Here is a 21552-nt window from a genome sequence, read left to right on the forward strand (position 1 = left end):
TCTAATACATGACTGCATTTGCATTCTGTATGTTTCCAAGCATTTGCAATTTACATCAAGTAGAAAGACGTCTTTAATTGTGTCTGGATCCAAAAACGAAGAGCAATAAATTATATGGTGCAGATTTCTAAGATTTTGTGATAATCCCTAACTGTTAATTGATGACAGGAAAATTTGCAATCATATTGTGTCAGCTTCATAGTAATGGAAGCTAAAGCTTCTCAATGTCTTTTCCAGCGTAAAATAAAAGCATATAATATGAAAATGTATCTATGCAGCACACACACACACACACACACACACAAACACACACAGTTACTATTACAATCTGTTTCATTTCCCGACATTCTGATCATCCCTATACACTGGAATATCTATTAACTAGTAAGCCCGCTCAGAGCAAATGCCTCAAAGGCTAGTCTGCTACCTTGTGATTGCCTCTGTGTTTCTGCATGTGTGAGAGAGATGTAGTTTCACTCATTGCCAACAGATGGCAGTTTTCGGAGACACGCAAACGGACACTACACATATATATAGATGATTAGTAAGCCCGCTCAAATAAAATGCTTTGAAGGCTAGTCTGCTAACTTGTGATTGCCTCTGTGTTTGTGCATGTGTGAGAAAGATGTAGTTTCACTCGCTGCCAACAGATGGCAGGGTTTTAGAGACACACAAAAATGGATGCTAGACATTATATATATATGATGGGTGCAAGGTGTGCAGTGTACACAGAGCCCTGGATACAATGGAGGGGCCACACACCCTGCACCCATTTAATTATACTCACCTTTCCATTGTACCTGCACCAGTAGCAAAGCAGCAAAAATCCCAGGGAAAATGACAACAGAAGCCATTTTCTGTTGATTCGGGCATGCGCAAGAGAGGTGTTTTTGGGAATGTGCCATCCGCCTGCAGACCTGCTCATCAGCACAATGCCAGAGTCGGATACACCCCAGATAGAAGGGTGCCCAATCAGAGCCTGCACACAGGCCCCCTCCTTTCTAAAAGCACCCCGCAACGTATCAATATATTTATTTATATTTTAGCTTAATTTTACAACTTCAGTATGAGTACATTTTGTACCTTCTTCCTGTTGACAGAAGCCACGAGTGCTCTATAATGCAGTGTTTTTGTAGTGTCATGCTGTGTTTCCTGTTTTATACCTGCAGTTGGTAGAGTATATCAGGAGAAATATTCTTCCAAGCAATTATGGAATATACAACTTGGTTTGTTAGGAGGAAAATATAGCTGCATAATCATCTCTTCAATTTTGCTGTAGGGGTTTAGATTACATCCAACACTTCTGTGTAAAACACTTTTCATTACTCAGTGCTTTATCCCTCCATGTGGGTTCATTAATGAATCCTCCTAAAGCTTTGCTTGAGAGGTTTGTTACAAAATTTAGCACCTCAGGCATATGTAAAAAATCTATCCTCATTCAAAACATCACTATCTGCAATATTCTTTAAATGTTTCCCTTCAGTACAGGGCCGGCGTTACCATTAGGCAGCTTCAGGCAGCTGCCTAGGGCGGCGGCCACTAGAGGGCGCACTTTAACCCAAGTAGGTCCAATTTTTGCAGTTTCCACTGGGCCTTATAAGCAGCCGTCCGACCTCCTGCCCCTCAACAGCAGCAGCCGCCCACCTGCCCAACCTCACACCCGTTACTAGCACACAGCAGGATTACCTGTTTGTGTCCACTGTCTATTAAAACTCATTTATAGTTACGCTGCGTCTGCACAGTGCAGCTACTGGTGGTGAGTGGTGGTGACTGATGAGCTGCCCAGTCCCTCCCACCTTCCCAGAATACCACTGAATGTGCGACAAATTATCCTGCACAACTCAGGGAGAGCACCCGCGTGGGAGAGAAAAGCTGGAAGAGCAGAGCAGAAGCAGCACGGTGCTGAGTGACTACTCTGCACCAGAAGAATGTGTGCAGTGCATACTGGCTGCATTCTCCTGAGTTCTGCAGGTACATACTTCGTTTCACACTGCTGGAGACTGACACAGCCTGCACCAGCAGTGAGATTGTCACAGCTGAGCTTGTTGTAGATATCCCGTTATTGTCGGCACCCCCCCTCATCCTCCTTCTCTTCCTTTAGCTTCACTCACAGACGTGTCCCACTGTCAGCCCAAGCACCCTCACCTTGACCCTTTTGTCCTTATAACCTAGCAGAGTGTCATTAAGATTTAGTGCAGCTGGGCTTCTAGCATGCCCCCCCCCCCCCCCATAGGAATGTAGTTTACAGCCAGAGACAATGCTGACTTCCTAACATGTTTATAATTAGTACAGGTTAAAAAAAAAAAAAAAAACATATTAATCTGTGATACCTTTCAAACACTTAATATAAGCTTCTCTATAGCACATGCACCATAGATCCCTATAGTGGACCTTGTCACAAGGTCCAAAATAGGGGTCCAAACTACAAACCAAAAATGTAAGCTGCACACCTGTGACTGCATCTATTACCTTCACTGCAACATGCTGCACCACCAGTTACATCTATTGTGTCTTCTGTCACAGCCCAATAAAAAGGGTACTTCTGTACTTTCACGGCGCCAGCATGGCGCCGCGCGTCAGAGTCCCCTTGCGGGGCTCGCTTCGCTTGCCCACGCTGCGGGCTCGGTGGCTCGCTACGCTCGCCACGCTAATTAAAATCAACTCCATGCCAACATGGATAGTGGAGGTATGAACTATCCATGTTGGCATGGCGTTAACTTCGTTTTTTTTACTTAGTTTGTGGCGAGCGTAACCCGGAAGTACGCGCGGCGCCATGCTGGCGCCGTGAAAGTAAAGAAGTACCATAAAAAGAGTCCAGATAGTACAGTTGTCTACCCTCCTAAATCCTCCAGGGCGAGAGGTGCGGTGGTTGGAGAGGAGAAGGGGATTGATATGGATGTATGTAGGAGAGAGGCAGTATGCACATGGGGGCGGTTGACCAACGTTTTGCCTAGGGTGTCAAGAAGCCTTGCACCGGCCCTGCTTCAGTAGAATGTACGTAGAGTATTAAATGCACTTGGTTGTCAAATGCTTTCTAAGATGTTCTATAGTGCATGATGCGTAACTATTGTGTGTGATTGTATATATATGTATGCCGGCCATCCCCTGGATCTGCTGTATGTATGTATGTATATATATATATATATATATATATATATATATATATATATATATATATATATATATATATATATATATATATATATACATACCTCCCAACTGTCACGATTCCGTCGGGACAGTCCCGATTTTCGGGTCCTGTCCCGATGTCCCACCCGCGGCAGGCATTGTCCCGCTGCGGGGGGTGGCAGTTGGGAGACCCCCCAATCTAGTAGAATAGACGCTGTGCGCATGCGCACAGCGTCTATTCTCGTATGAAAATGAGGTTGCGGCTAATTAGCATAAGCCGCGACCTCATTTGCATACGCCCCGCCCCCTTTGCTAGGATTAGCTTCGCCGCGCGAGTGTCCCTATTTCCTCCGGACAGAAGTTGGGAGGTATGATATATCATAACTGTGGGTAACCCCCTTTGTGGAGGGCATAGCCCGATGGCCAGAAGTGGCCTGTGTTTCCATAGTGTGCGGTCCGCAGCAACAGTGGACCGGTATCTCACAATAGAAGTAAACGATGGATGGGTGCCTTGTTCCGGGTGGATACCTCGGTATCCTGTGGCAATAGTTCTGTATAGAACCGGCACTCCCAATATCCAGTTGCAACTGCCCCAGGTGCCTTCGGTGGGATCAGGATAAGTTTTGGTAATAATCCGCATGGCATTCTTTTCTCTAATAAAAGCTTTTAGCTTTTGCATTACTGGACATTATATACATGCCGCTAAATTTGTGTTTCTGTATGTAATCTGGTCCGCACAGATCCGACTGGTGGCCGGGGACGGCGTCCTGTACTGTTGCCTAGCAACTTAGTCGGGACTGACGTCATGGATCATGGAGCTGCGCCTCTCCTCTGTGAGGGGATGCGACTCGTACCCGGCTGCTGGAAGGATCAAGGACAGGTACGTGTATATATATTCTTGTTGCCTCGCCGCCGAGCGAGTTAGTATTCTCGCCGCCGTGCGAGTTATTGTGATTATGTGCAGTCTTGATAAAAGTGCTTGCGGGCACTGAAACGTCGACTTCTCTTTTGCACATGTATTGTATGACGTTTATATAAATACTTTTCATTATCAAAGACCCCCTGAGTGACGCGGATTATTACCAAAACTTATATATATATATATATATATATATATATATATATATATATATATATATATATATATATATATATATATATATATATATATATAATGGAAGATAATGGTTGCATGGGTTGCATGCTAAACCTGTTCTGTGCTCACAGGTTTAATCCACCACTTTTCACAGTAATTAATGTAATTACATGCAATATACAATATATGCTCATAGACAGATACAAAAATGTACATTGCTGAAAAAGGCTAGTGCAGGAAAAGTGCATGCTTTTTTTATGGCGCAAATCTAGAATTGATCAGTTTCCCTCCATTTTGTTTTGCATAACATCACTTGTAATAATGATTACTGTGAATATTAACAAGAAAACACTGCATATTTCATATTGTATAGTTTTTAGGAGATCCACCATTGGCCCATTGTTTTTAAATGGTGAGGAGCTAGAGAGGGTCAGTAGCATTAAGTTCTTAGGGATTACTTTTACAGAGGAACTGACATGGTCCACACATCCAGTGTCGTAGAGAGGTGAGGGGCAGGTAGGTTTTACCTGGGTCCGGGACATATGGAGAGTCCTGGGTCCCCCTCCCCCATTGCAGAGAGCCAGGCAGTGGGGAGAGAGATAACAGGATACCGCCACAGAACAGCCTCTCTCCCCAGCTCAGCACACGCTGCTCAGTGCTGAGCTGGGGAGAGAGACAGCTGCAGTAGCAGCCTGTCCTCTCTCTTCCTCTTGTTTATTTTTTTTTCACAGGGGTGTAACCACTCCCCCTCTCAGAGGCCACATCCCTGATGGTGACCAAGTACTTTCCATTTTACTGGGGACCAGCCGGCCTGCCAGCGCCCCTGCACACATATCTCAGTTTCAGTTCGGAAGGCTCAGGAATGGCTTTTCTTTGAACAGCAGGGTTACCAAAGCCCATGCTTGTGAATTTATATTACTGTGTGATTGAGAGTCTTTTGACTATCAGAAATTCAAAGCACTCAGATCCTGGCTGCTTTGATAGGGAAGTTAAGGCTGTGGAGAAAATGGTTGGCCAATCTTTGCCAATGGATGACATTTGATGCTGGATGACATATTTGCTAGGAGGGGTAAAACAAAGGCTAGTAGAATCATTTCTGACCCTAGTCACCCATGCTATTCTCTTTTTTCCCTGTTGTATTCTAGGAAATGTTATAGGTGCTTAGGATGCTGTACTAGCCGGTTGCAGAATAGTTTCTTTCCATCTGTTACTTTAAATGTAACTTTTTTAACATCATTGTGTGAATTGTGAGTATTCTTCTACCATAATTTCACTATGCATTTTTTAATGTTGTAGTAACAATAAAAAGATGGATTGAGATGTTTGTGGTGATCCACCATTAGGAAGATAGACTTGTTAAAAATACATTTTTGATTCTGAACTCTTTTAATCAAGTTGTTACATATAGGATTATGTGCACCCTAAAGTACTTCAAATTCAAAGGATATTATACAGTAATTTACTGAGAAGTTACATGATAATATTAGGGCACAATATGCCAAATCATTTTATACTGTGCTTTCTACAATCATTAGTTATTTACAATAGTGAGTAGAAAATTGTTGTTTTCAGCATTGACTGAGGCACGAAGGGCACTGAGGTATGCCCATTCTTAGGTGTGTGGTCAGCCACCAGAAGGGGTGTGGCCAACCTTTGGCCAACCATTGAAAGTGAAAATGTAACTATTAAGCTCTTACCACTTGAATGACTTGATTGTAGGTTACTTATTGAATACAGAGCTACAATGCCACCCCACTCACAGATAGGAACAGTGCTCATTATGCTATGGTCAGCAGTTAACAAGAGGAGAGGACAGGGGGCTTTCATGACTGCCCACCTTGATTGGCAGGAGGCAAAATATTGGCTTAATTTCTATAGAAGTGAACACACATGTTTATCAGTGGAATTGACCCAATACTAGAATAACAATAGAGTAATAGAGTAACAAGAAGAGGGAGTGGGCCCTAAGGTAGTGGGGCCCATCAAGGGTTTCCCATGTACCCCATTGGCCAGTCCGACCCTGTATTCATTATTTTTCGCCTAGTGAACATTGAAGTTATCAAGCAATCAGATTTTAGTGATCCACCCAGTGTTTTTTTTTTTTAAATAAGCATGAGGAACCTATATAAAAATAACTGTATAACCTTAAGTGGGAATTCAATTTTGTACAAAATACAAGCTTTGCCCTTCCAAAATGGCAGCTCTTGTCATGTCATTGTAGCTCACAACACATAGAGGTTAAGAAAAAAAGTGTGTCCTAAATCTAATATTTTAGCCAAACACAAGTCTTGTTAACTTTACCAGATTTTAAACTGAATTCCGTACTAAAGGCCCCCATACATTAGGCCGACTTGTCCTTAGGACAAGTCAGACCCAATTCGCCTGTGAGCCGCCCGGCAGCTCCCCGGGAGGCTCACATACAATTTGGCACTTGATGAGCCAATTCACATGTGATAAATCGCTTGCGATTTATCACATGTAACGGGGAGCTGCAGCGGGCGGTGAGGAGCAGGGGGCGGGCGGCGATACTCAGCAGTGGGGCGGGCGGCGATACTCAGCAGTGGGGTGGGTGGCGATACTCAGCAGTGGGACGCCGGAGCGGGCAGCGGGTCCTGACACTTTAACTAGCTGGCGGCGAGTGCTGACCTGGCCGGCCGGTGTGTGATCACAGACATCAGCAGCGGGGACGGGCAGTGCAGTCACAGTGGCGGGTGTTAGATTTTTAAAATACCTGTCAAATGACTGGCCGTAGCTCTCAGCCAATCAGAGAACGGCCAGTCATTTGACAGGTATTTTAAAAATCTAACACCCGCCACTGTGACTGCACTGCCCGTCCCCGCTGCTGATGTCTGTGATCACACACCAGCCGGCCAGGTCAGCACTTGCCGCCTCCAGCTAGTTAAAGTGTCAGGACCCGCTGCCCGCTCCGGCGTCCCACTGCTGAGTATCGCCGCCCGCCCCACTGCTGAGTACAATAGCCAACTTTTCACAACCAGCAATGACCAAGCAATGATGAGCATTTTATATCCAATTACAATCAAGTATTAAGGATGTTGCTAACATGTATACTGTACTTTAAAATACAGGAAATGCAGAAGAGACCAACTCTACCCCCTTGGTTCAAATGCTTTTAAGATTCAAAGATTCAGTTGCTAATAAGTAGACCAGCAGGACTTATGTGGCACTTTATCAAGAAGCTGTCTGTGCAGGTGACAGTTATATCAGAGATGTCTGCAGAACTATGTATTTTTGATCATAAAATCAAAGCCTATAAAGTTTAGCTCATCACAGTAATTAATGCCATCTTTAGATTGCATGAACCCATAGTAGCGTACAGTATGTGCATTGCTATTCTAAGAGGGATCCTTTCTGGCACATACTGAGGCATACCCAACACTATAGCTGCGCATGTGGATTAGGTTTTCTGGGACCAAAATTATTGGTTTGCTCTGTAGTGGGACATTGCTGTTTTGCAAAATCTTGAAGATTGGTCATTGCAAGCAAATCTAATGATTTTCACTTTATGATTATGGGCAATATTTTCACATCACATACAGGATGTGATAATATGTGATGGTGTAATGGTTAGCATTGAGCACTGAGGTCATGGGTTCCACCATTGCCCTAACTGTGCGGAGTTTTTATGTTCTCCCCATGCTTGTTTGGGTTTCCTCCGGATACTCCCGTTTCCTCCCACTTTCCAAAAATATACGGCTAGGTTAATTGTCTTCCAACAAAATTAACTCTAAATTGTGTGCACGTACATGTGGTAGGGGTTAGATTGTAAACTCCAGTGGGGCAGGGACTGATGTTAATGTTCAAATACTCTCTGTAAAAGCTCTGCGGAATATGTGTGTGCTATATAAGAAACTGTTAATAAATAATAATATATGTGATAAACCCTCCCCCCTTAGTGCAGAGGTGTCTTAAAAGTGGAAGTGACCTATGTGAAGGGCCCCCAAACTTTCCTCTTGCTGGCATCTTCTATTCTTGCTCAGGACCCTTGGGAAAATGGCGAGGCAGCCATTTTCCTACCAATTCCGCCTACTGCACATGATGCTAAAATGGTTAATACACAATTTTCACAATGCTTTTACAGGGCTGTTGCAGCGGACACAAGACTCCAGATACAGTAGGTTAGTGCTGAAAAAATAGGTACACCCATTATAAACACCCCAGTGATGTAGTGCCCCCTTACCAACAGTCTCTATGTTAAACTTCAAGCAATTTTTACAAGTGTTGCCTGAGAATGATGCATAATGCAGTATAATGTGGATCTGAACAGGTGAGGCAAAGCCGTTCTTTTATACTGTATAAAACACCTTACCACTGTTGCCTGTATGTTGAGCTTTCTCTATACAGCACCTTCTGATCAGTATTTAAACGACACTATTTCCAAACTACTAACTAAAGCATCTACTAGTCATAAATATATTTTTTGAATAATATAATAATCTCCTTCTAGCAAAGTTTATGAAAAAAATCTACATTTGTATACTGATGTATGAAAGCACTGCTTACTGCATTTTAGGATAGAGTTGTACAATATATTTAATACAATTTATGAGAACAGCAACGTATTTTCCCTGCAGGAGAACAGGGCACAGCTTAATAGAAATATATGTAATATTAGTTGTCTGTCATTTGCATTCTTCAATTCAGTTTGATCACTGAAGAACTAAACACAGATATATGACCTTGCTTGTCTTCTTACGCAGCAGGTAGCTGTATTAAAATAGAATTTGTATTAAAATTCACTAGCCTAGACTGCGTAACTAGCATTTTCTGTTTAATATGCTTATTTGAATCAGTTTTGCTTCAATGTACATTGCTCAAATAATGATTTCTCACTTATTTTGGCTTTCACAAATTTATGTTTCTGAGTAAGAGGACTAAAAGAGGAAGAAACGATTCCGGGAACACACATAATTAAATGGCTGGTGCAGGAAAAAGATCAGCAATCAGTTTTTTCAAATTAAATTTAAAAGCTTGCTCTGGTGAGTTAAAAAGATTGGCAAGTTTTTACAAATAACATCAGTGGGCATTCGGAGACAGAAACCCAGCCGTATTGGAATGGAGTCATTAGGCAATACATTTATTTTGAAGCCAATTAACCTTTTGTCAGAGAAATGTCGACGCTGTAATGATTTCAGCAGTGGAGGTCAGCCTCTAACAGAGGCATGTATGACAGCGATTACGTTGGTTGACATATGCTGCAGACTAAAAGCACAGTCTCAGAATGAGAATCTGCCTTCGTTTATATTCTGCTCTGCACTTTCTAGGGAGCAGCCAATTCTGACCTATCCATTTAGGTAATTAAAGCTTCCATTTGGAAGTGTCCTGCAGGAAGGTGAAATTTGGGGGAGATAAATGGCTACTGCTAGCAATATGCAATCACTTGATGGACTGCCTGAAAGAGCTAAGGTTGCCAGGTCCTCATAAAAATAGAGATGAATTGATGTAGGAGGTAATTCTCTCAGGCAAAGATGCTCTGTCATCTTCCTTTTTTTCCGAAAGATAATTTAATTGTTAGCCAAGGTGGCTGGCTGACTCCTGGGGCCTGTATCTGAACAGCTTCCACCACAAAGTTTCATTTGCAAAGAAATTACTCAGGTTTATTTACTTATAAGCCAACTTTGTTTGGCAATAGAAGATGTCACTTCAATAAGCACAGCTGGCAGTCACAGCTGTGCTCTCACTTACCTTCCAGGCTATTTTGTTTCCTTTCGTATCATGCTCAAGGGCGATTGGGAAGTCTCCGCGCTCATAAAACTTGCGAAAAGCTGTAGGCTTAGCAGGTCGTTCTTTGAATGCGCCTGCTGCTGGGGGGCCTCTCACCTGCAAACACAAGGTAATATGTATATCAGCGACATGATAAAACCCATGCAGCCTCATACATCATATCTGTGCATGTCTTCATTTTAACAATGCAGAGCTTTTAGGGGGAAGTTATCTTTAATTCTATACAGTTATATTTTTAAAGGCTTCTCACACGGAGACTCAAAAGGAAAGTTGTACAAAAATATAAACAAGGCAATCTTCTCATAGTAAGCAGTTTCTAAAGAGATGTCTATAATCTGATTCACAATGTCCCTCAGATATTGATCTGGATAAACATTCCAAGGTAATGTTCTCAAATGATGAAGAAAATTGATCATAGTAAACAGAATATTTAATATTTCTTTATTTTACCCAAAGCAAGGTGGGGCTAGGCATGCAGCTTGTCAAAATCGACATCAATAATAATAAATATGAATACTGCATAATAAATTCTATAAATTCTGTCATTATGCGTTCTATTGACATTTGACCACTTAAAGTGGCTTTTGCATTATGTATGTATAATATAAAAATGGGATTTTTACCATGACCCTGTTCAACAATTTTGGATTCAATTTACTAAGATAGTTCTATTGAAGATGAGACGTTGCCCATGGCAAGCAATCAGATTTTATCTATTATCTTCTAGAAGGTGCTAAATAAATAAGAAGTATAATCTGATTGGTTGCTATGGGCAACACCCCCTCCCCAACAGAACTCCCATTCAAAGTGCCCATACACGGTACAATTATTGTATACAATTTGGTCTAGATCGCATTGCAGCGCATTGCATTACATAGGTTTTGCAATGCAATGAGATGATCTAGTACAAACTTTTTGAGCTGTGTGATGAGATGTGTGATGAGAGCACGCATCTCATCGCTCCCAGCGATTGTACCGTGTATGGGCACAATTAGTAAATGTATCCCATTGTATCTAGAATGCTAGCTTAACTCAACATTTTGAGCTTTAGACTGCACTGAGCTCTTTTTTGGGTTAGCTCCCGAAAGCTGTATGGTACAGGGATATCTGAAGAAGCAGAGTTGAAAATGCTGTTGGAATTAATATGGCAAATAAGAACCTACATACTAAACATCAAAAATGGGAATTTCAAACATACTGACAGTTACAGTATTTATTAAAATTATTTGTAAAATGTAAAATTGGACAGGTTTTCAAGTTATAAGAAGCTCTATTGTAAGAGTTGGCTCTTTGCAGCAATCAGTTGTAGGTAGCAGAGGAGCTTTTTCCCACTGAATATACATAGGGGAAGGATATAAAAAGTGGTGATCAAAAAGTTGATCATCCATTTAATAGTACAGCCTCAGAAAATCAATAACAATGAATTCACACATATACCATTATTTTATTCTTTTGGTGAGCAGAAGTCTGCGTGACCATGTTCTAAAAGCTAAAAAATGTAAAGATGCTTCCCTGAAGTGTTGAGATGCTCAAATGAAAAGCATGTGGCATTTGGCAAATTACTCCTTCCCAGATTTAGTAACTTTCCACAGTACTTGGGCTCATGGCTGCTCTTGATGGTTATTTTGAGTTTAGCAACTTTTAGATTGTCTAAACAAATTGGAACCAAAGTTGAACAATGGAGTAAGTTTCACCATATTTGTGCTGGCTTAAACATATTAACATGCACATGGAAACATTTTTAAAACTTTTCTAAAGTGAATGGTGAACCTTGAAGGTATACTTCAGATCCCCCACACCACCACCACTTCCCTTAGCTAATGGCTCAAATTATGACCACAATAACTTTATATAATACGATTACTGAGCTAACAACATAACATGCAATTTAAGGGATACAGTGGAGTTGCTGCACATGCCCAGAGGATCAGCTATGTGTGGTGATCGGACTCTTTAATCAGTGCACTGGACCAGATGGTAACTGCCAGGAAGAAGACACAAACACCTTTCCACATAGTAGGAGAATGTATCTCCTACTAGTTCTATTATGTTTGTTTGTTTATTATGTAAAAAAATAATTATGGTCCTCAAGGCACAAAAACATTCCAGGTTTTAAGGATAGTCATACTCGAGGACAGGTGCCCTAAGAAGTACCTCAGATATTTAAAAATAACCCTATGTGCTCAAGCATGGGTATCACTAAAACCTGTACTGTTAGTGCATCTTGAGGACAGAGGTTAGAAAAACTGGCCTATACCATCTGCACCATCTATATTGTTAATTATTAACACTGTATTCAGTGCACAGTGTATTAAAAGAGTAATGGGTGCATATGTATTCTCAGGGTCGGTACTTGGTTCTTCTATGACTCCCCCTGACTCCTGCACTTCCTCCAGTATTCTGCAGAACACAGCAGGAGATTGTTGATTGCATTTCGAAACCCCCCTCTAGAAATCCTGCATTTGCCCCTAGTTATGTTATCTGTTTAAATATCTGTTTAAAATACAGTTATGTGTTGTTAAAGATACAGTACCTGTTGAGGTATACAATGCTGTTCTGTTTTATGTATTCGTTTATTAATGCACTCGGCTGCATGGCCATAAATACAGTTCAGAGCACAAGATGGCTGCTTCCACTAATTATAAGCAATGGGCAGTAAATTGAATGTAAAAAGTATATAAAGATAACTGCACTATAATGAACTGGAATAAGAACTGTAGCAGCTGGATGGTAAAGTGTGTGTTGTTATGACATGGGAGTAGAATTATCAGCTGCCAATAATAAAGTTGTCTTTGATGGATGACATTTATGTGCAGCTACAGCTGCTATGTCATTGGTGAACAAAGTAGCTATAGTGGAAGATGACAGAGCAGATCTTTACTATTAAACTTCCATCCCCTTCTGGTTACAGAGAATGTGTTTGCCTCCATTATGCATGACTATTCATAATTAACTGCCATCTTGGAGTAGCTATATGTAGCACACAACTTTTACTAGTAACAGTGCCAGGACAGTTGTTCTTTCACATAATGTGCACCATGACTAATTATTACTGTTATGAAAACCCCAACCTATACTAAAGTAAGTATTACAAAATCTAGAGATGGTTGTTCTAAAGTTAACATTTATCACAGCTATAATTCAGCTTCACTTTTTCCACATTTTGTTATGTTACAGCCTTATTCCAAAATGGATTACATTTATTTTTCCCCTCAAAATTCTACACACAATACACCATAATGTGAACCAATGTGAAATAACTTTTCTGGAGAGTTTTGCTAATTTATTAAAGATTAAAAAAATAAGATACAGGTTGAGTATCCCTTATCCAAAATGCTCGGGACCAGGAGAATTTTGGATAACGGATTATTCCATATTTTGGAATATTTTAATATTTCAATGATGTATTTTGAAGTATCTTGCATTTATGCTGTATAAACACATCAACCACATGAAATACACACAAATATATTTTATTTGTTCAAAAAACAAGGTTTCAAAACATGAAACAAAGTTTGTGTACTACCCCAGGCACTGACTTTGAATGGCAAGCAATCATTTTCTTGTACATATATAGTGGCAGTTACATATCATGTCCTCAGTAGTGCTGTTACAAATGTCCCCAGTAACTTTTTATCAAAAAAAAAATTTTGTTCCCACTTTCTGGAATGTATGGTTTTCGGAATAATTCGGATAATGGATATTCGGATACGGGATACTCAACCTGTATCACATCTACATAAGTACTTACAGCCTTTGCCATGAAGCTCAAAATTGAGCTCAGGTGCATACTGTTTTTACTGATCATCCTTGAGATGTTCCTACAGCTTAATTGGAGTCCACCTGTGGTAAATTCAGTTAATTTGACATGACATTGAAAGGCACTATGGTATAGTGACCTCACGAAACTGTCTGTAATTTGCCAAAATGCACCTGAAACCCACAGACCATGAGAAACAAAATACTCTGGTCTGATGAGACAAAGATTAATCTCTTTGGTGTGAATTCCAGGCATCATGTTTGGAGGAAACCAGGCATCACTCATCACCAGGCCAATACCATAGCATGGTGGTGACAGCATCATGCTGTGGGGATGTTTTTAGCTGGGGAAACTGGGAGACTAGTCAGGATAGAGGAAAATGAATGCAGCAATTTACAGACATCCTGCATGAAAACCTGTTCCAGAGTGCTCTTGACCACAGATTGGGACGACAGCTCATCTCTAAGCATACGGCCAAGATATCAAAGGAGTGGCTATAGTAGCTTGAATCCGATTGACCATCTCTGGAGAGATTTGAAAATGGCTGTGCACCAACGCTTCCCATCCAACCAGATGGAGCTTGAGAGGTGCTCCAAAGAGAAATAGTCGAAACTTTGCAAGAATAGGTGTGCCAAGCATGCGGAATCATATATTTTTTAAAAGCTGTAATTGCTGCCAAAGGTTCATTAACAAAGTATTTAGCAAAGGTTGTGAATACTTGTGTACATGTGATTTCTTATTTTTCTTATTTTTTACTACATTTTCAAAAATTCCCAATTTTTTTCATGTTGTCATTATGGGGTATTGTGTGTAAAATTTTGAGGGGAAGAAAAAACAAATGTATTCCATTTTGAAATAAGCCTGTAACATAACAAAGTGTGAAAAAATTGTTGTGCTCTGAACACTTTCTGGATGCACTATAGCAGAAACCTGGAAACAAGCACCTGCATAGATGATCAATGCTTTTCAATATATCTGTAATTAGTTTGTTTTTGTTTTTTTGTTTTCTTCTTTTTTTCTGTTCTCCAAAAAATATAGGCATTAGAAGGAAAGCTTATTTCATGGATAATTTGGTATAGAATGATCTTGTGTCGATCAAGAACAATGATATGGAGACTCCAATTGGGAATGGCCAATTATACAGTCTGTGAACTTCAAGTTCATGCTCAGTATACAAGAGTTGGTCATTGACCATTGATGGGCAGCTACAGTATTCTTTCTTCTATTATATTGAGTGTAAGTTACATCCAATAATTATTATTAACAATAACCCCCCCCGGTGTTTGCCTATGCAAGTGTCACTATTATTTGTCTGATGGTAAACAATAAAGTCGCATATGTAATACTGTACCAACACTTGTTCGACATTAAAATGCTTTAAGCTGCAGTTTAATTGTGTCGGCATACTGGCGCAGGCATATTGTTTTCAATATGCAGACTGTATGCATTGCATAGATGTACATTTTTGAAATTGTGGTTATGAATTAAAGTACCTTAAAACTATATATTTTATATTCCCGAAATACTGACCCACTGCAGTACTAATATGATGGTTTAAGGGAAGCAGAAGAATATGGAACAGAAATCAATAAATTAAATAAAAATCTGCACAATTATTGCTGTTTCTTCCCGTTAATATGTGAGTAGAGAAAATGTCCATCAATCTAGCTGCCACTCTAAATTTAATAGCCTTTTAATTTCATTAGCAAAACTACAAGTCAAAAGCAATCTTTTTGTTTGACCTCTTCAGATTCATTATTGCAGCCCATTTCTGTGATTTACCCAATGACAAGGAAAATGGCGTGTCTAATACTTATGACAGAATCATAATCCACTGGGACTTTGGTCAAGCAGAAAGCAATAACACTAATGGAACTTTTTACTTCAGGGCTTCTCAAAAACACAAAATTTATGCTTGCATACAAATTGCTTTTTCTAATCCTACTTATTAATAGAACATTAAGGCGATATGTAACTTATATACATATAACAAAGTCATAAAAAATACACTCATGTGATATATTTAGCCATAGGCTAAACATTCTGGAAAATTATAGAAAATGTGATCATATATATATAAAATTATTCTTTACAGTAAAATAGTAAACATATAGCACCAGAACCGATGCAGAGTCAATAGTTCCAGTTCACAAAAGATTTTGAAATATAGAAAATTATTAGTGCAATATAATTCAGTTAATAAATTACACATGAGACTTTCTATTATACTCCAGCATCAACATGTATTAGTATACGGTCTTATTATCGACCACTCTTAGGTCGACAGTCATTAGGTCGACACCGTTGGGTCGACATGCAACTAGGTCGACAGGGTTCTAGGTCGACATGGTTGAAGGTTGACAAGTGTATCGATCGACATGGGACAAGGTCGACGTGGGTTTAGGTCGACATAGTGTTAGGTCGACATGGGTTAGGTCGACAGGTCGCGAGGTCGACGTGGGTTTTTTCAGTTCTTTGAGCCGACATGTGCCGACAGGCGGTATTTCATGCCTTACCATCCACTAGGGCGTGGTGGGAGAATAAAATAGTGTGCCGAGCGCAGCGAGGCACCGTGCCCGAAGCATCGCGAGAGAAGCGAGTGATGCGAGGGGCTGTTGTTGACTTCCAACTGTGTCCATGTCGCTGTGTTGACATTCGGGGGGAAAACTGTGAAAAAACACATGTCGGCCTCGCAACCTGACGACCTAACCCATGTCGACCTAAACCCATGTTGACCTTCTCCCACGTCGACTGAGACACCTGTCGACTGAGACAACTGTTGACCTTCAACCATGTCGACCTAGAACCATGTCGACCTAGTTGCATGTAGTACCCACTGCTTCACCTCTCGGTGCCATTGGGGACTGATGATCATGAAAAGATGGGTAATGCCACTGGGGAAGTGGATAATGCAACTGATGAGGAATCTAAAGATACTGGTGAGTTTTGGGGGTAAGTAATGCCCCACAAAGATGCATTGGTCCTAAGGGATGGAAGGGATGACACATAGGGATAGTCCTACAATGAGGAATCAGGGACAATGGTGAGTTGATGCAGGGCTTAAAGTGATCATGCAGAGGTGGGGGAACTCATATCTCTATGCCACCTAATTACCCACCATCCCCTACCCCAATTAGGCAGAGATAGGACTAGTTGTAGGGTTTTTGGCATCCCCTTGCAAACTAGAATGGTTTTCTGTAAGAATTACTGTGCATGGCCAGTGTGGAAGTTAAAATGTTCCACCTCACCATTAGGTGGTGGAACTCAGTCCACCCCGTTCCCCCTCACTTTAACCCCTGGCTATATGTCACTTGGAATCCGTTACCATTAGGTGATATGGGGTAATGCCCATGGGGATCTATTTCTACTGGGGGTGTGTGCGGGGGGGGGGGGGGGGTATTATATAGTGGGAATATATGAGACAGTAGGGGTATACCCCATGGCATATTTTTCTCCACTATAATATTTAAATACATTAAAGTCATTCTTAACTTAATTATATGAAAACACATTTTGATTACTTTTTGAAAAAATTAACAATACAGCCATTAAAGTGGTTAAGGACAACTCAGGTCCTTTCATTGTGAAAAAATATTTAATTAATGACAACATTGGCTTCAATCCAACCTATAGACATGCATATACTTTGTAACAAACACAAAAGATCTAACAAACAAATTCTAAAAACAAAACTGTTAATCATCGTTAAATTATTTCACAAGGAGGTTCCAAAACAACCACTTGATATGAACCTATTTATAAAATAAATTCTGTCAATGATAAACAAAATATCAACATGCCTAAGGTAGACATGGGCAAAAGATCAACACCCACATTAGGTCGACATTGGGAAGGTAGACATTTGTTTTTCTCACTTATTTTGAGCCGACATGTGCCGACGGACAGTATTTCATGCCCTAACATCCACTATGGCATGGAGGGAGAATGGAAGAGTGTGCGGAGCGTAACAAGGCACCATGACTGAAGCAGAAGGGACTGTGTCAACATACTTGACAAACAATGTGAAAAAACCCATGTCGACCTTTTGACTGACGACCTTCCCAATGTCGACCTAATGCTTGTGTCGACTTTTTGACCCGTCAACCTTTTTCATGTGTCAACCTAAGGCCTGTCGACCTTCAGTGGTCAACCCAATGTATGTCGACCTTAATTTGGTCGACCCAATGACCCATATCTGTTTTAATTGCTGCTGGTAGAAATCACATAAAAATAGCCTGTTATCGCACTAACATATGGAAATGCTTACAGTATATACTGTACATCAAAAGTGTAAGGAATGAAACATTCCTGCATAAACTGGATGTTTTGGGCTCACGTACAGTATAAGGCACTCAGCTGATCCCACTCAGCCAAGTAGTGTGTATCCAGCTTGACTTTCTGTGATTCCCATTCACACTGATTTAGATATAAGCTTAGTATATGCATTCTTCTATGGGATCAGGAGGTTGTCAGTTTAAATATTTAACTGCATTAAAGAAGCAGCCCCCCAATCCAAACCATTGCAGGAGCTTTTGAAGCTAACCCTCCCACATACACACCTATACAATGGTCTGCCCAATCACTCATTATCATGTGATTGGGACACCATGAAGATGGCATAGGGGTGTACCCAGCATAAGGGACAGGTTCATCAGGGATGTACTTATATTACTGGCGGTCAGGATGCCGACTGCCAGAATCCTGATGCCAGAAATGCAACAGGATGCCAGAACACTGGCATTTTTAAATGGAACAGGATGCCAAATTCTGACAGCCAGCATACCAAACATAAGGATGCCAGGGTGCTTTATGGTCACCCCTTGAACGTGGGAATTAGGTTTAGGCACTAGTGGGGGATTTAGGCATAGACATGATGCAAGGGGTAAACCCTGGGTGTGTAGGTTTAGACACTTACAAGGGAGCGTTAGGATTAGGCTGCAGGGGGTTAGGTTTTAATGGCAAAGTATGCTGTTTAGGGTTAGGCTCTACTAAGGAGGGTAAGGAGGTAGGCGGAGAGGGTCCACTTGCTTATGTCACCCCTGCCTGGATTCTCTGTATCAGCATCAGTGTTTTAACCACTGGCATCCCATGTGATCCAACCTAGGGACAATATGATGCACTGAAGCAAGCACTTTCTGGATGCACCTACAAGCACTTTCTATGCACCAGTCACTTTTGAACACAGACACCCTGGACTTCAATTCAGAAAGCCTATTACAGTGGTACCGAGCTTAATTGTTCGGACCTCAAATACTTTTGCTTTAGTGGCAAAACACGCCGCAGCAGCAAACCAGGTTGAGGTATTCACTTTATTTTGGCATTTCATCCATAGATGTGCCTATCACTGTGTATTCTGTCCCAAGTAATTTTTACTGTTTTTAATTATATTGTTTTATATTATTTGATGTCATATTACATGCATATAAAATAAATTGTGTGTTGTTTATAAAAGCATCGTTTGATATATCTTGCGCTGGATATATGCAAATTACTTGTTTCGGTACTTGTTTCCTAGCACGGCGCCACTGATTTTAATTCTATGCAATCGGGTTGCAAAAATCGGGTAAATCGCATCGCATGCAACCAAATTGCATGCGATGCAATTGACCTAGTTTTTTACATTGGAACCAATGTTAAATGGTCCCATTTTTCATTGTATGACCCCCATTGTTAACGCCATGGCACGATCAACGTGAACCCGAATCGTGGCGAGCGGCGGCGGTACGCGTCCGCCTACCTTTTCATACCCCCACTATCCACTTCAGCGTGGAGTTGATTTTATATAGTGTGGCGAGCGCAGCGAGCCACTGAGCCCGAAGCGTGGCGGGCGCAGCGAGCCCTGCGATGGGACACGCATTACTTCAGACGTATTACGCGGCCGCTCGCCACGCTTCAGGCTCGGTGGCTCGCTGCGCTCGCCACACTATATAAAATCAACACCGCGCCGACGTAGATAGTGGGGGTATGAAAAGGTCGGAGGACGCGTACCGCCGCCCCTTGCGGGCTCACTGTGCTCGCCACGCTTCAGGTTGGCGTTCATCGTGGGGTGGCGTTAACAATGGGGGGCATTTGACATAGAAATTACCCATCAGGGTGGGTATACAATCAAAAATTGGGTATGGGGGGCCATTTAACATTGGTTCCTAAGTAAAATCGGGTCCATCGCATTGGTCGCATTGTATGCCATTATAATGGCATACAATGGACCCGATTTTACATGGGAATTTAACATTACATACAATGCTTACAATTTAAAATTGGGTCGATCGCGTCGGTCGCATCGCATGCCATTATAATGGCATGCGATGGACCCGATTTTACATTTGTCGGGAAACCTAAACAAAAAGCCAGAAAATCGGGTCCGTCGGGTCCCATCACATACCTTAAGTTAAGGTATGCGATGGGACCCGATGGGCACCGTGCTAGGAAACAAGTACCCTTGTTTCTAGTATTTCAAGGTACACGATTTTGTGCCTGCTATACATGGCTTATATTACATACAGTAGTATGTAAGTGTTTTACATTGAAGTGATAACCATATATCGGGTATGGATCATTGGGTCTAGGTCGAAAGGTCATTAGGTCAGCACAAGCATTAGGTCGACATGGGTCTAGGTCGACAGGTCATTAGGTCGACACAAGCCTTTGGTCGACAGGGGCAAGGTTGACAGTCAAAGGGTCTACATGGCTACTTAAACGTAGCACCGTACCCCCATGTCGACCTTTTGACTGTCGACCTTGCCCATGTCGACCTGATGACCTGTTGACCTAGACCCATGTGGACCTTTCTGCATATCGACCAAATGGTGTTGACCCAATGCTTGTCGACCTAATGAATGTATTCCTCCTATATCCCTGGGGAAAAAAGCCCTCTATACGTATTCCTCCTATATCCCAGGGTATTATTCTTCAGGTTAAAAATGATCCAGAATTGTAACAATGTACTGATTCAATGTCAAATTTCAATACCAGAAATCTTTCACGTTTCCAATTATTTTAAGTGTGGCCTTTTTACCCAGGGGAGCTAGCATAAAATAATACATGTAGCTTTTTAGCATTACTGTCAACTGTGATCCAACCTCATATGAATGCATCCTGAACAATGCAAGAATAAAAAAATGTAATGAAATTATTGATTTCATATTGTAAACTTTGTTAGGAACTAATTTAGTGCTATCTGAACGAAGTAACTCCCATATTGGCAAATCGCAGACTGCTGCCTTTTGGTTCAATAATGACAACAAAAACTCAAAGAGCTGCAGTATAACGTGTATATTTAACTGAACCGAGTACAATTACAGCTTGTAAAAACTACTTTGGTAATGCAAAAGAGAGCCATGTCAAATCTCATTATAGTTCTCTCTGTTTTGATAGATTAAGACACAAGAGGAAGTGAAATAAATCAGCTATCAATTTAAAGGTTTTGAATTTTTTAAAAAGCAGAACTTCTTATTATAGAGTTAATGCTTAGTTAAACAATTGCACAATGATAAAAAGCTGTTGTAATATTTTAGAGTAGAGCAGAGAGGCCACTTATAAAAGCTGAAGTGATTTTGGTAGCACTGTTTGTTTTTCCTTTATATTTTGATAATCCAATTTGCTGCCTTTAAACATTTTTTTTTTTTTTCATTTTGCAAAATTCTACATATTCTTAATAGATGAACCCACACTCTTCTAACATCAAAATAGACATACATACTCTTAAAAGGATTCTACTATTGGCAAATTAACGTAGGCAGCCATAAACCAAACATTGCTACTTATAAGGAGAATCTCTAAAAAAAAAAAAAAAAAATCACCATGACTCAGGAACCATGTTGATGTC

The 21552-nt window shown here is 40.9% G+C and overlaps 1 protein-coding gene across 1 annotated transcript in view; it reads right to left on the reverse strand.

Annotated features, from left to right (window-relative positions):
• The window catches only part of PACRG (parkin coregulated), a 583836-nt gene that overhangs the window by 432594 nt on the left and 129690 nt on the right, over positions 1 to 21552 (reverse strand). The window contains exon 2 of the mRNA XM_083176499.1: positions 9929 to 10063. Coding sequence (XP_083032625.1) covers positions 9929 to 10063 — 135 coding nt within the window. The remainder of the gene's footprint in view (positions 1 to 9928; positions 10064 to 21552) is intronic.

This window comes from Crinia signifera, chromosome 3 (genome assembly GCF_055691185.1).
Source record: "Crinia signifera chromosome 3, ASM5569118v1, whole genome shotgun sequence".
NCBI lineage: Eukaryota > Metazoa > Chordata > Amphibia > Anura > Myobatrachidae > Crinia > Crinia signifera.